Source organism: Fukomys damarensis, unplaced genomic scaffold (genome assembly GCF_012274545.1).
Source record: "Fukomys damarensis isolate Sample0158 unplaced genomic scaffold, DMR_v1.0_HiC HiC_scaffold_36, whole genome shotgun sequence".
NCBI lineage: Eukaryota > Metazoa > Chordata > Mammalia > Rodentia > Bathyergidae > Fukomys > Fukomys damarensis.
The window spans coordinates 43,056,409-43,072,424 of NW_022900948.1; the positions used below are offsets into that span (position 1 = coordinate 43,056,409).

Consider the following 16,016-nt stretch of genomic DNA (forward strand, 5'->3'; position numbering starts at 1 on the left):
ACAGTTCCAGTGCCAGCTAGGTGGCAATAGCCTGCAGGGCTGGGACAAGGTTTTTCAAAAGTTTGTATATGTTTTGAACCAGCATCCACTATATGATGGTACTTTGTCCCCCACAGCCAGGATTCACAAGTCCAGGAATCAAGGAGGTGGAGGTTGTGATGATGCCACTCTCCATTAAGCCTAGTGATCCACTAGCAATATCTTTTCTTCCCGTCCCCTTAACCCTTTGCTCTTCTGGCTTGGAAATCTTTGCTCCAACCGGAGAGGGTTTGTACCAGGAAATGCAACAATACCATTGAACTGAAAGCTAATACTTTTCCCTGGTCACATTTGTCGTCTCGTGCCTCTGAGGAAACAGCCAAAAACAAGTTACAGTGTTGGCAGGAGTGACTGACCCAGACTATTAAGGAGAGATTGGACAGTCACTAGGCAAGGGAGGAAAGGAAGGATATACTTGGAGTAAGAACATCCCTTAGGGTGCCTTCTAGCGTTTATTATCATGCCATTTCTAAGATCCATGAGAAGCTACATCAACCCAGTTCAGGCAGGATGACAAATGGTTCAGAACCTTCAAGAATGAAAGTGTGGGTCAGCTCATCAGAGGAACAACCAAGATCCGGTGAGGTGCTTGGTGGAGGCTTAGAGAGTGGATAGCAGAAGGTAGTTCTAAATACTAGCTATAACCCTGTGATCACCGACAGAAACAAGGACTGTAACTGCAACAGTTCTCTCCTAATATGCTTCCTAGGTAATATATTGTTGATAAACTTAATATTGGCTCTGAATCATTGTTAAACCTATGTCATAATCTTTAAGTTATAAAGTGTTAAGAGTAAGCATCACACACCCCCAAGAAAAACTTGCCTCCTATTCTAGGGTGGAAATCAGTGTGTTTCCATTCGCACGCAGGATAGATGTAACATGTTAGGTAACATCACGAACTTGTATGTATATGGAGACTATGTCTCCTATTCTGGGGTGGAAATCAGTGTGTTTCCATTCGCACGCAGGATAGATGTAACATGTTAGGTAACATCACGAACTTGTATGTATATCTGGAGACTATGGTGTAAGGAAAAGTATCTGTCTGTCAAGTTGTCAAGAGATGGGTTGTGATAGCTAACTGATTGCATCGCTTGATTATGAAATGCCCAACTAGATTGGATCAGAATAGTTCTGGGTGTGGCTGAAGGGATTCATTGAAGATACCAAAGCTCATCCTGGGTGAGTGGCACCAATAGGCTTTTTGCTTGAGCAGAATAAAAGGTCCGGTCTTCGCCTTCCCCTTGGACGTCGTATCCCGGCTTCCAGGACAGGCCTTTCTGTCTTCCCTTGCAGATCCCTTGGCTCCTGATACAGACCCCACGGGACACTACAGTGAGCTCCAGGCCTCTGACGGACCCCTTGGCTCTCCAGTGCACCGAAAGCCCTTCTGCACTCTTCCACACCCGGCTCTGCAGGAGGCCATTGTAAGCCGACCTTCTTATTTCTTATGTATTTGTATATCTTGCAGTAATGAATTCCTCTGCTAAGCCCTGACCTGTACCTGGAGGCAGGCAAATGGAGAACTGTAATGAGGTATCAAGAGGCTTGAGAAAAGGACCGATTAAGAAAGAGAAGGGCCGGGGATTTAGCTCAGTGCTTCCACTGCCTGCCTCCCAGGTGCAAGGACCTGAGTTCGTTCCCTACCAGCCCCCGCAAAAAAAGAAGAAAAACAAAGAAAGAAAGAGAAGAGCACAGAGAGCTAGTGTGACACCAATGTGTGTGTGTGTGTGTGTGTGTGTGTGTGTCCGTGCAGGGAGAATGGGCCCTGCAGAGATCTCTTCCCTACCTTCGCCTCCTCTGCTCACCTCCCAAAGTGAGGAAAGAGCTGCTCTGCTGATTTGGGAGGCCACCCACAGACTGCACGCGAGATCTGAGCTGGTCCCATGCAAGGCTGTCTTTGACTTCCTATCCCTTCTTTTTGTTTATTTTTTCCTTCAATAGTGAGTATTGCATTGAACCATAGCATCGGCTTTTTTATTAATTTTATTTTGTTGCATGATCTCCCTAAGTTGTCCAGACTTAGCTTCAACTTGCAGTCCTCCTGCATCAGCCTCCCCAAATGCTGAGATTACAAAAACCCACCACCACCACACCACTCAGGAAACTATTAATGACATAGAGAGTAGAGTTCCTTCAGCCCCTTGGCCAGGGAGAGGAGAGGCAGGGGGGCTGGGAGGGTGGCAGACTCTGTCACTACAGCTCTGCTCAGCTTCCCTCTCTGCCTTTTCATCATTCAGCCCAGGTGAGTGGGGTGTGGTGCAGGGCTGTCTGCAGTGAGGTCTAAGAGTGCACCCTACCCACCAGCTCAGAACACCCTCTAAAGTCCCTCCCTGCCTTAGGGCCGACCACCTCAGAGCCCAGGCTGGGGTCTGGGCACGGATGGGCATAGCCAGTGAGGGCCCCTTTAGTCCCATATAAAACCAGCACATCCTCAGCCCAGCTTTAGGACTGGCTTCCAGGACAGTCACTACAGTCACGGCTGAGCCACCTAAGGAGAGCACTGCACAGAGTCTGCTGTCTATCACTGCCTCTCCCAGGATGCTGGCCAGGTCCTTAATGAGGAAGTAGCCTCCCTCAGGGATAAGACTGGGGTCATCCATCTCAGGGTCAGTCCTGAGTCCCCAGATTGAGCCACTGGGCTCCACTTCCCAAGGAGGTGGCCAAAGACAAGGTTAGTCTGTATGATCTCTTGAGGACCAGGCCAAATGATGGCAGCCCTGACCAAAGCAAGTGGTGTGCCTAGCAGCAGAGCGCAGCCAGCCTTGCCCCAAGGGGTGACTGCATGGGCGTGTGATTACATTGCCAGGGCCCTGAGCCGAGCTGTGACTACAGCCTCAGCACTCAGCTCTGTGAAATGGCCACATCCATGGCTCCTGTACCTGGCTCTGGGTCTCAGCCTTCTCGATTCACAGGGGAGGATCATGGCCCCAGGGTTCCCATGTTTACTTGTCCGCTCCTGCAAGCGTGCACAAGATGTGGCTGAGGAATAAGCCTCAAAGTGTTCGCCCTGCTCCAGGGCCCGGCCTACGTCCACCAGGAGGGCCAGGATCTGGGCTCAGAGTTCTGAAAGTAGACCCAGTGCCCTTCCCTGTCCAGCATTTCCATTGTTGGCCCCCTGAATTTCCTTGACATTTAAAAGAAGCTACAGAGATTCTATGGGAGCATTTTCTTTCTTCTACTTTTCTTTCTTCCTTCCTCTCTCCCTCCCTCCCTTTCCTCCTCCCTCCTGCACTTGTCTCCCCTCTTTTTCTCTTTCATTTGTTGTTTGCACACATTCTTTCTGTGCAATTGAGGCTGGGGTTGTAGGCACACACTCCCAAGCCTGTTGCATTATGTGCTTTCTGCCAGTACAGAGAGTGCGCTTGGCCACACATACCTCTACCCTGAGCTTACAGAATCAGAGATGGCAACTTGTCCAAACACAGATGAGCCATTCTGATAAAGGGAAGGACAGGGGGAGTGCTTGTCCTTGCCAGAGTGTGCAGATCTCAGAGAATGTCCCGCTGTATCCTGTTGCTTTCCTGCTGTCAAACATGCACAATCCTGACCAGGGGTGAAAAAGAGCAAGCATCTGGTCACGTGTTTGTGAAGGAGCTGCTGGAAATTGACTCACCTTTCCTGGCTTTATCAAAAGATGGATCAGCCCACTCTTGGGGGAGGTAACCACAGGTGGGCTATAAATAGTTCCCCTGGGTGGGACACTGAAGACTTCTCTTTCCTCCTCCAATTCTTGACAGCGCAGCAGCTGCTCTGAAGCCATGGCCCTGTGTTTGCTGTGTCTGGGCCTCACTTTGCTTGGGACCCTACAGATTCAAGCCAAGTACATTCCTCCGACTTTGACTTCTGAGCCACCTCTGAGCAAGATTCCTCTGCAGCCAGACTTCCAGGATGACCAGGTAAGGGCTCTGGAATTACAGCTGTGGGGAAGTTCTGTGGGACACGGATAATGGGCAGGAAGGGGAGGAGAATGAAAGTGACTCAGGGGTAGTTTTGTGTGGAAGGAGGAAGACTCAGGGTGACTAGACCCCAGGCATGTATGTTTTACTACCTGCAGAGATAAGAAAACTGAGGCTTAGGAAGGCCCACCAGTGACTTGCCCAGGGATTCGCCATCCCTGACAACTCACAACTAACTGAGGGTCCCTCGTTGCCCTGGAGGACATCAGCTCCTGCCAGCTTCCCAGGACGTCCCACTCCCACACCTTGCTGCCCAAAGAGCTACTTAGAAGTACTAGGAGGGACAGACTGCACGGGAGGGGTGGCACTGGGGCCGACTCCAGCCCCTTCTTGTCATGAATGTCTTATAGTTCCAGGGGAAGTGGTTTGGCATAGGCATTGCTGGGAACTCCATTTGGAAAGGAAGCAGAAGCAGTTATGGATATTTCATGTACAGCGACACCTTCCAGCTTAAAGATGACAACAGCTACAATGTCACCACCAGCATATTCAGGTGATGCAGCCACCTCCTGGGGGTCTGAGAGACAGAACAAAGTCACAGGAATGAGTGACCAAACCAAGGGCTACTGCCATTTACCTCTTACTATGAACTCATCTATCTTCCTCCTTTTTTTTTGCTCCTCTGTTCCCCATTCTCTCTTTCCATTTCCCCTTCCTTGCCTTCTTCCCTGTCTCCTTTCCCTCCCTTCCATCAACAGTCAAAGGTGGCTCCAAAGTAGACATCGTCAGTAGAACTCAAGACAGAGAGTCGGGCTTCTCATAGGGAGAGCGGTGGTCATTGGATCCAGCCTGGGACCTCATGAAGTCCTCCATTTAGATCTTGTAAAAAAGCGAATTTAAGGGACCCAAACTGCCAAGGGTGCTGTAATCCCAGCCGACTCAGCTCCAGGGGCTGAGGCAGGAAGATCACAAGTTGGAAGAGAACCTAGGCAAGTTAGTGAGTCCCTGCCTCAAAGGGAGGAATAAACCATGGATGCAGCCTAGTGCAGTGGTGCTGGCTTCAGTCCCCACTGCCACACACCCCAAAAGGAGATGTGAGGGAACACAGTGGGGGCTGGTGGACCCTGAATCAGAGAGTCTCACCTTAGGAGACAGCAAAGTAGCCAGCCATCAGTGTGGCCACTCAAGCAAGGGGTGCTGTGCTGCCAGGAGGGGGTCTCTCCCATCAGTCTCTGGGGCAAAATAAGAATGCACTGCAAGTAGATGAGTCCAGGCTCCTCCTTCCAAGTCCTCAGCCACCCAACCTCTGGGATCTCCCACACGGGTCTGCCCAGCTTTACCTTCATGTTGTTTATCGCTTTCCTGGAGCAGCTGTGTCCAGATCCTGGCTTTTGAAGGAGTCACTGGGTGGGTGGAAATTAGAGAATTTGAGGATCTCAGGGCACATGGAAGGCAGGTGCAGGCATCTTGGCTCTGAGATAGATGGGAGGGACCCAGAGGAGAGGTCGGGTCGGGCCCAAGGGCAAGGGAAATGCTTAACGTGAAGCAGAGTCAAAGCTCAGAGGAAATTTCCAGGAGAGATGGGGAAAGGGGAGCAGCAAGGTAAGAGCAGGGCTGAGTGCCTGGGGTCTGTGTGTGGGACAGGCTGCCCTGGAGAGGATGTGGAGGTCACAGTGAGTGCTGGAGGGAGAATTGAGTGGCCACTGAGCAGACCAAGCAGAGGTTTGAGAGGGAAGTCCCAGGGTCAGCTGAACGAAGCCCCTGCCATGGTGGTAGACAGGCTTCATAGCTGGGTGGGAGCCTCTGCAGAGCGGTCCTGGACCCATTTTGTCCATTCCAAGGTGCCCCATCTATGTCATCTCCCTGCTCACAAGACCACTGTCTTCCCTTCTAACAGGGATGATGAATGTGTGCAGTGGAACCAAACACTTGTCCCGTATGTTGAGCCCGGCCAGTTCTCCCTGGACAATAAGACACGTGAGTCTTCAGGGAGGGGTCCTGGGTTTGGGATTCAGGGTGGGGAGGTAGCGTCCTCCTGGAAGGGCACAGACCTCATTGCCCCTCCACACCAGAGTTGCTATTCTCTGAGGGAGAAACCCCTGCTGACCGGTCTGAAAAGAAGGGGCCAATCACTTCCTTCTGGACGTGAAGGGATGACCATTGCCATTTACACTGCAGTTTCCGACGGATTAGACATCTATACCGTGAGAGTGACAGCCACCGACTACAATCAGTTTGCAATGATGTATGCCGTGATAAAGTTCGAAAACATAGTGTATTTCCAGACCAAACTCAATGGTAGGTCCCCATTCCATTCCTCAAGGAGCTGGGCTCTGGTCACAACTGAGAAAGTCCTTATTGCCAAGATCTTAACAGTTCTCCACTTCGAGTGTCTCTCAGGGCTGAGGTCTGCCTGTGGGAAAGGAGTTTGGACCTCATTTACTCATTTGACAGTATTTATGGAATGAGCTGGGACAGTGGACCAAAACTGTCATCTGAGCACTCAGGAAGCTGACTGTGAATTTAAAGCCATGCACTAGTACATAATAAGGCCTTGTCTCAAAAAAAAAAATGTAAAAAAAAAAAAAAAGTAGAGTGCCTTTCTCTTGTTTCTCACTGGCTCTGCTGCACACAGGGAGAACCAAGAAGCTGAACTCTGAACTGAAGCAGCGCTTCTCGGAATTTTCCAAGTCTCTGGGCCTCACTGATGACAACATCATCTTCTTTGAGCCTATCGGTAATGACCAGCTTGGGGTGGGTTAGGGGAAGAGGATGTGGGGTCTGCCCAAGCTGATGTGCTACACACCAGGGAAAGGGGAGAAGAGAGACTCAGTCCCATAGTCCAGTCACTGGAGAGAGTGGCCTCCCAGCCAGGTGTCTGTGAGTCCCTAGAACCCCTGGTCCCAAGTTCTCCTGTGACAGTTTAGGCAAGGTCTACACAGTGACAATTTCAGGCCCAGTTCGAAGTTTTTCCAGTTTCAGTGGCCTGGGTCATCTCTACTGCATACCTTGGGTCTTATTGTCTTGGGCCACCTCTTCCCTACCTCTGGACGTGCTGCACTCAGCCATCTCCCCCTTCCTCTGGGGCTTGCTTATTCTGACACAGGAGATGTGTTAATTTCCAGTGGCCTGGCTTGGGCAGAGAACTCCACCCACCCAGGCCAATCACTGCCCTGGTTAAGGAGCAGCCAAGCTCAGCAGGGAAATAGGCCTGAAGCTTTGGTGCCCAAGCCGACAGGGAAGGGTGGGCCTGAGTCCTTCAAGGGCAATGCTGTGGCCCTGGAAGGCAGAGATCACACACACACACACACACACACACACACACACACACACACACACATACACACACCCCTGACCACTCTGATGTTCTCTCTCCCCACAGAGGAATGTATCTGATGCATGAACAGGCAGTGAGTATGGCGGGGCAGGGGGCTGATGGGAGGCCACACTGAGGTGGGCTGGGGGTCTCGGGGCTGCCTTTGTTCTTCTCCTTCCCCAACCCTGAACCCCAGTCACGTATGTGCTGTTGTTCCCTCTCAGGTGCCTCCCGCACCATATCCCTGTTTTCTCAGTCATTTCTGCGCAAGGTGCCATCTGGATGCCCACCCGCTGTCCTGCCAGTGAGAGAGCCAGAAGACCCTTCTTTTAGTGCGTGCTGGCCACCCAGGCACTGCAAAAGCCACCTGCGTGTGGAGTTCTCTTATGTGCTAAATAAAAGCACACCACAGACCTCCAAGTGTGAACTCCTTTTCTGGGCCATGGGGAAGGGGGCTATACCTATTATTTAAACAGTAATCTAAAGCAAATCATGAAGATTCCCTCTTAAGTAAATGCCACACATTATGCAAAGCTAACATGAGTTACATAATAAGAACTCTTAAACATTTATTTTTCTCAGAAACACATAAAGCCAAACCTGTATCCTCACACCTCTTCATTTTTTTTCAGCTTTAATTGACTTTACTGGTACCTTTTAGGGATACAGTACAGTTACATTCATTGTTGGGATCTTGTACCTCTACATGACAGGTCTTGGTTCTCATTTTTCCCCTTGTCCCAGCCCTCCCCTCACCCCCTCCTCCCCTCCCCATTTACAAACACTTTATTTCCATCTTTTCATTATCTCACATTTTTTTCTTTTCCCTTATTACCCTTCCCCTACCCATCCCACCTTCCCTACACCTTTAGCCCTTTTCTTCCCATTTCACAATGTTAGTAATCTCATTAGGATCTTATGTATTACTACAGTTTATTCACACCGGAGAAACTATTCGGTATTTACACATGTGTGACTCATTTATTTCACTTAGGAGTATATCTTCAATATGTATCCATTTCTCACACCTCTTCATTAATAGGGAGACCCACCTCAGGGGTTTGATGAAAATGAACCAATGTAGGTGTGAACCTTGAAGACCATGGTGACAGGACTGAAAACCCCAGGTGGTGGAGGGGCTTGGAGGAGGAGCTGTGCAGGTGTCCTGGGTGGCAGCTCTCCCACTGTCCTCCATGTGACCTGCAGCGATGGTGCTAAGGTAAATAGGTAAAGAGCCCAGAAGAACATACAACCCAGGTGGTCAAGTGTCAGGAGATGATACAAAAGAAAGGCACAGGACATGTCCTTCTAAAAACATTTCTGAGGCGGCGATTAGACAAAAACTCTGCTTTCTTTGTAAAGAGATGAAAGTTGGCGCTTCATTATATAGCTACCCTACAAAGGTAACATCATTTATCTTTAGAGTGGCAAAAGAAGTGTATTTATAAACAGTGTTGAAACTAGGCATGTGCTACATGACTGTAATCCCAGCACCCAGGAAGCTAAGGCAGGAGGATTGCTGTGAGCTTGAGGCCAGTCAGGGTAGTTCAAGGCCAGCCTGGACTACATAATGAGACCCTGTCTCAAGAAAAACAAAACAAAACAAAACAAAAAATCCCCCAATACCAAAAACAACGATGAGAGTATTTCAGAAGAAATTTCCCGTATTTACCTCCCATCCCCACTCCAGTAAATCTTTACTCCTCTTGCTGCAAGCCCAGGGTTCTACATTCTGAAATTCAGCTAGACCTGTGTGATGAGCTGGAGCTCAATTTGTCTCAGACTACAGGAGTAGAGTATGAGATAAAGATGTAAGAATCTCTGGGTCAGAAATAACAGGGCAAAAGGCAGAAAATTCCAAAACCAGAACAGACACTCAAGAAGGAAATAGTGTCTGGGAACCTAGCACCGAGGCAGGAACTGAAGTAAAGAATCCAGCCCACAATGATTAAGTGAGTCAATCTCCCAGGAAGTGTGTCCTACGGCCGTGGCATCTTGAGAGCCTTGCTTTTCTCCATAACCTCTCTGAAATGAGAAAGCATATGAATTCAGAGAAAAAAAAGAAAAGAAAGAAAAATATTAGTTTTGTGGCTTTACAGCCAAAAATCAAATGTTTGTACAACTTTCAGTTTTTTATGTTTTCTAAATAAAAATAATCTGAAGACATTCTCAATTCACAATGTTAGAATCTCTTCATTGAAGCAATGTGCAAGATTCCAACTTTTACTCTGGTTCTAAATGTCTGCCAGGTCTCTATCTAAGGTCATGGAGGCAGCAAAATATTCACATTTTTATCATACTCCATTCAATTGCCTTTTAAGCTTATTTTTTCCCTTTAAATTTTGAATATCCAGTAGTCTAAAACAGTAAAAACAAAATTTCAAATCCCACATCAAAAATTAAAACATCACTGAAGTTTAGTAGATTAATGACAAATTAGCCATAATGTGCTGTGTGGTTAAATGTATGGTTTTTATTATGAAGGGGACAATACACAGGTGAGGTAAAGGACACAGCTATGGTTTCCATGAGCCTCACCAGCAATGGGTGTCCCAGCTAGCTGGACAGGGGGTGCTCTGAGGGAGTCACTCCTGCCGGCACCACATTACCATGGCCTGGGGGAGAGGACAATGCCAGACAGACATTTGGAAGGGACACTCAAGTCTTCTCTCACTGTGTACCTATGTTCCCCTGAGCACAGAGAAGACCTAACTCCAGAAGTCCATGAGCTTGATGGTACTTAGAACACAGATACTAAACAGACCCCACACAATGGGAAAATGAAACACGTAGGCATGCCTATGTTCCAAAGTTAAGTCACTTCTTAGAAGAGACAGACTTGGGAGGAGAGGCAGGAAGATCATTTAGTGAGTTTAAGGTCAGTCTGAACTACATAGGAAGACCCTGTGTCAGAAGAAACTAAACCAAACCAAAACAAAACAGTAAAAGAATTATCACTGGACCTGCTATCTGTAAATGTCAAGAGAGAGCAGTATACTACACTTTCTAAGAATCTCATCATCTATCTCAATGGTGAGAATTGCAGGTCTGTTTATATGAATTTTTAAAGCCCATATTTTCAGAGAAAAGATAAAGAACCCAAATCCCCATTTCTGTCAACATCAACTAACACACACACACACACACACACACACACACACAACACACACACACACAGATCTGTGCATACATCTTTATCATAACACTTTTCAGTTTATTTCCAGATGTAGGTAATTTAATGGACATTAAACTGACACTTAAAGGTCAGCCCTAGGAAGATTGTAAGAACCCTGCCACCACCAGAATTCTTCATTTAATACAAGTTCTCCTCCTGCCTCAGGTAAAATGACAGGCATGCGCCGCCATACCTGGGGCATTCTATTTTTTCTGCCAGTACATGGAGGATGCTTTGCCACACCCCCAACCCTGGGATCACAGCCTCAGAGATGACAGCTTGTCTAGATCCAACTGTGGCCCGCAGACAGGGCCATGGAGATACAGGAAAGGGGCCCAGTGAGCACAAGGGGAGCTGCTGTCCCCCCAGACTGTGAAAATCTGGCAAGCTTCCTCTGTCTCCTGTTGCCTTCCCTGCTCTCAGACTTTCACAATACTGACCACAGTGTGCAAAGAGCAGATACCTGACTGAGTGTTTCTGATGGCTCACTTTTCCTGGATTTAGCAAAGGAGGGGTCAGCACCCCAGGGAGGGTGACAACATCTGACACATAAATAGTTCCTGGGTTGAACACTGAAGCCATGGTTTTTCTCCTCCAGTACCTGCCAGGGCAGCAGCTGTCCTGAAACCATGGCCCTGGGCCTCCTGTGTCTGGGCCTTACTCTTCTAGGGGCCCTGCGGACCCAAGCCCAGGACATTCCTTCAACCCTGATCCAAGCACCACCTTTGAGCAAGATCCCCCTGCAGCCAGACTTCCAGGATGACCAGGTAAAGGCTCTGTATGTGGCTGGGGGAGGACCCAGAGCACAGGGGCAGTGGGAATGGAGAGAAACACAGACAAAGGGCTCCAGTGACAATGTTGCTTGGGAGAAACAGTGTTCTTGGGGTTCAGACTCATTGCATGCCAGTTGGGATATTTTCACGTCCCCTCCCCACAGCTGGGAAAACTGAGTCACTGGATGGCCTCTGAGCCACTTGCTGAAGGCCACATCACCTCTGCAAATTTAGGTCTAGCTCCTCACCCTGGGTCTTTCTTGGTCCCAGAGAGATCAAGCTCCTGCTGAGTTTTCAGCCCAGACCCATCCCTGGGCCCTGCAGCCAGGGTACCTGTCCAGAGGTACCCGCAGAGACAATGTGTCTTCCTAGCCCCTCTGGGCTCTGCCTGTCAGCAGCTCCTTGCAGTTTCAGGGAAACTGGTTCACCATAGGCATGGCCGTGAACTCAGTTCAGAAAGGAAATGGAACCAGTTGGACATATTACCTGACCAGAGCCACCTTCCAGCTGAACCAGGACCACGGCTACAGCGTCATCACCAATGGACTCAGGCGAAGCAGCCACCTTGCAGAGGCTCCGCTCAGGAGGCACAGCAGCGTCACAACAACGGGCGACCCAAGCCGAGGGCTACGGTTGTTTCTCACTGTTCTGAACGGAATCGGTCTTTCTCCTTCCCTGGCTCCCTGTTCCTTCTTCCACTGTTTTCACCTTCTCTTATTCTTCCTTCCTTTCCCCCCGCTTTTCTTCTCTCGCGTCCACTGATAGTCACGGGTGGCTCCCGGGCAAACTCAGTAGAAAACTAGATAGGGAGTAGGGCTTCTTGGAGGGAGCGGAGGGGCACCGGATCCAGCTGGGGATCCCACAAAAACCTCCATGTAGGGCTTGGAAGAAAGTGCCCTTAAAGAAGCCCAGCCTGAACCCTGCTGTAACCCTAGCAGAGATACCTCTAGGGACCGAGGCAGGAGGATTACAAATTGGAAGTGAGCCTGGTTTTTTTTTTTTTTTTTTTTTTTTTTTTTGGTAGCGGGGATCGAACGTGGGTCCTTGTGCTTGCAAGGCAGGTGGCAGCCACTGAGCTAAATCCCCAACCCAGACTTTGTTTTAAAGTAAAAAATAAAAACAGACTAGGGATACATCTTAATGCAGTGGTCTGGGTTCAATCTCCAATACCACCACCAACACCACCACCACCACCACCACCACCACCACCACCAAAACAAAAACAAAAGCAAAAAGAAGGTAGATTGAGCGGGGTGTGGTGGTGCACGCCTGTAATCCCAGCACTTGGGAGGCTGAGGCAGGAGGATCACTGTGAGTTTGAGACCAGCCTGGGCTACATAGTGAGTTCCAGGTCAATCTCAACTACATAGTGAGACCCTGTCTCAAAAAACCAAAACAACAGCAACAACAACAATAACAAACACAACAGGGTCTGGTGTTCTTTGAGTCTGAGAGCCTCACCTCAGGAGACAGCAAAGCAGCCACCTATCAGGGTGGCCACCTGTGCAGGGGCTGAAGAGTGGCCAGGAAGGGAGCACTCCCAGTGCAATTTCTGGCTTGGGGCTCTTTCAAGGGTCAGGATCTAGGTGCAACTGCAGCAGGGAAGTGAGCAAAACCACAAAGGTAAGAGCCCGCCGTCCCTAGTGGGTGGGGTTGGGTAGGGAATGACAGAGGTCGGGCAGATGAAGACTCGGAGAGGGGAGCCTGGGTTCATTCACCTGCAGTGCACCCTTTTCCTGGCCATTGGGCTGAGGGAAGATGGAGAATTTGAGAATTTCGGGGCATAGGAAGGCCAGCTTCGGCGGGGCTTGGCTACGCTGTCCCTGGATGGGGTGGACTCGGGGGAGAGTTCAGGTGTGGCCCAAGGGTTAGGTCACTGCTTGTCATGGAGCAGACCGGAAGCTCAGAGAACTCTCCAGAAGAGATGGGAAAGGGGAAGAGTGAGATAAGAGCAGCATTCAGTGTCTGGGCTCTGTGTGTGGGACTGGCTGCCCCAAGGAGGCGGCAAAGCTGGAGGGAGGGTGGAGTTGTTTCCACTGAGACCACGCAGAGGCTCATGGTGGAAGGCACAGGCTCACCAGGCGGGCCGGGAGGGGCACCTGCTGTCCTGGGCCTCTGAATGCTGTGGTAGCCCTGGACTGAGTTGGTCCGGCACACCGGGCAAGGCTCTGTCTTCACCCTGCTCACCAAGCCACCGTCTCTCCCACCCATCGTGATCAGGAATGCTCCCCGTGGAACAGCACACTTGTCCCATGTGACCAGCACGGCCAGTGCACCCTCCTCAACATGACAAGTGAGTCCTGAGCGAGCAGCACCCGGTGTTGGGATTCGAGGGACAAATTCCTCCCGGAAGGACACAGGCCTCTTTCCCCCTCCACACGACTGCTGTCCTGCTGGGAGAACCCTCTGCTGACTGGCTGGGGAAGAAGGGGACAGTCCCTTGTTACCGGACAGCTCAGGGATGACCACTGCTATCCACGCTGCAGATTCTGACACAGAAAGCTACACGTGGAGAGTGGCAGCCACCGACTACCATCCGTTTGCCATGATGTACATTGAGTATAAGTTACAAAACAGCACTTTCTTCCGGGCCAAACTCAATGGTGAGTCCTCATTCCATCCCCGAGGGATCTGGCCTCTGGTCACAAGGGAAAAAGCCCCTACCTCTAAGACAGCAGCAATTCTCCACCCCAGGCTTCCGTGAGGAAAGATCCACAGACCCTCCCTGGGAAAGGGGTCTGGGCCTCCTCCACTCATTCAACATCATTTGTGGAATGAGCCGGGTGGTGCGTCCGGCAGTCCTCCAGCCCCGGGGGTCTGAGGGAGGAGGCTTTTATGTTTAAAGCCATCCAGGACTACAATAAAAAAAAAAAAAAAGTAAAAAAAAAAAAAGTATGGTATGTCTTTCTCTCGGTCACTTGTCGGCCATCGTGGACACAGGGAGAACCAAGGAGCTGAGCTCTGAAGTACAGGAGCACTTCTTCGAATTTTCCAAGTCTCTGGGCCTCAGTGAGGACAACATCATCTTCTTTGAGCCCATTGGTAATGACCAGGTGTGGGGAGAGCAAGGCGATGTGGGGTCTACCCAGGCCTGATGCTGTCCTACCTGGGGAAGGGGATAGGAGAGACTTAGTGCCCTGCTCCAGTCACTGGAGAGAGAGTGGCCCCAGGCCTGGCATCTATGGCTCCCCAGAAACTCTGGTCCCAAGTTCTCCTCCTGATAGTATAGCAAGGCCTGCCCAGATGACGTTTCCAGGCCTAGTTCCATTGCCCCAGGTCATCTCTTCTCCGTACCTTGGCTCTTGTCGTCCTGGGCCACCTCTTCCATACCTTGGGTCTCCTCTGAGGTTTGTGATTCCTGACACAGAGGATGTCCTTACTTTCAAGTGGCCTGACCTGGGCAGGGGTCTCCACTCAGGCCAACCAGCGCCCTGGTTGAGGAGTTGCGAGATCTCTGCAGGGAAAAACACCAGAGGCCTTGGTGTTGAGTAGCCGTGAAGCCCAGGCCCTGTGGGATGCCTACCCCAGGCCCTGAATTCAGGAAATTCCTGTATCCTCTGAAGATGGGCCCAAGGCGACCAAAGGCAGTGGCTGGGTTCTGGTAGCCAAACATCACAGCCCGTGGCTCGCCTTCTCTGATGCTCTCTCTCCCCACAGAGGAATGTATCTGATGCGTGAACAGGCAGTGAGTATGGCAGGGCAGGGGGCTGATGGGAGGCCACACTGAGGTGGGCTGGGGGTCTCGGGGCTGCCTTTGTTCTTCCCCTTCCCCGACCCTGAACCCCAGTCCCGTATGTGCTGTTGTCCCCTCTCAGGTGCCTCCTGTGCTGTATCCCTGTTTTCTCAGTCATTTCTGCGCAAGGTAGCCCGCTGTCCTGCCAGTGAGAGAGCCGGAAGACCCTTCTTTCAGTGCTTGCTGGCCTCCCAGGCACTGCAAAAGCCACCTGCATGTGGAGCTCCCTTACGTGCTAAATAAACGAATGCCACAGACCTCCAAGTGTGAGCTCCTGGTTCCTGGGCCACGGAGAAGGGGAGGGCGAAGTGTAGGTCCACACGAGCACCACGCCTAGGACCTGCTGCTCCAGAACTGAGCCTAATGTTAGGGGGCAGAGAGAAGGCACAGGGCAGAGAGAGCTCCAGGTTCCTCTGTTGTCTTCATTGCCATGGGCTACCTTGAGACCATCATGAGCAGAAAGATACCGTTCTCACTCCTGCGTTAGCTGGGCTTTGCTAGTCCCAGCCCTGATCCCATCTCCAGAGCTCTGACTCAGCCTTGTTTCCACTGTATTTCTGTTCATTTATCTCTCTGTGTTTTACCCCTACCCTTCTTACTTCCCTTTGCCCTCATAAAATGACTCTACCGAGGGGAAACTCACTGCGTACAATTCCTGGCTTATGTTGGATTTTGTTATATGACTGTAGATCTTGCCCCCATGGTTAAATGCACCAAAGTAACAGTTACCACAATTTGTCAGTTTCTAGGCTGTGCTTGATGCTATTGTTATTGCTATTTGTACTACTTTGCTATCTTGGGCCCCTTCTTATCCATATCTTGTGTCTTCCTGTCCTGAGCCATCTCCTCTTCATACCTGGGGTCTTCCTACCCCTGATCACCTCCTTCTGCCTAAGCTGGCAAGGCCGAATCAACTCAGGGCCACCAGGGAAACCAAAAGTGGGGCCTACGGGAGACAGGCGAGTGCCAGGCATGGTGCACAAGCAGTAAGGAACACCCTAAGTGGCACAGGTGTGGGCAGTGTGGACTCTCGAGCCCCTTCCTGGCTCCTGGCCCAGTGGGAAGGGAGCAGGCAGAG

General features: G+C 50.4%; 1 protein-coding gene across 1 annotated transcript; it reads left to right on the top strand.

Annotated features, from left to right (window-relative positions):
- The first annotated feature begins 4,395 nt into the window (after window positions 1-4,395).
- On the top strand, window positions 4,396-7,653 carry LOC104860387 (neutrophil gelatinase-associated lipocalin-like). Its single transcript, XM_033759241.1, has 6 exons — window positions 4,396-4,494; window positions 5,839-5,918; window positions 6,120-6,239; window positions 6,577-6,678; window positions 7,324-7,351; window positions 7,482-7,653. The coding sequence occupies exons 1-5, from the start codon at window positions 4,430-4,432 to the stop codon at window positions 7,335-7,337; spliced, it is 381 nt and encodes a 126-aa protein (XP_033615132.1). The 5' UTR covers window positions 4,396-4,429; the 3' UTR covers window positions 7,338-7,351; window positions 7,482-7,653.
- Window positions 7,654-16,016: the final 8,363 nt, after the last annotated feature.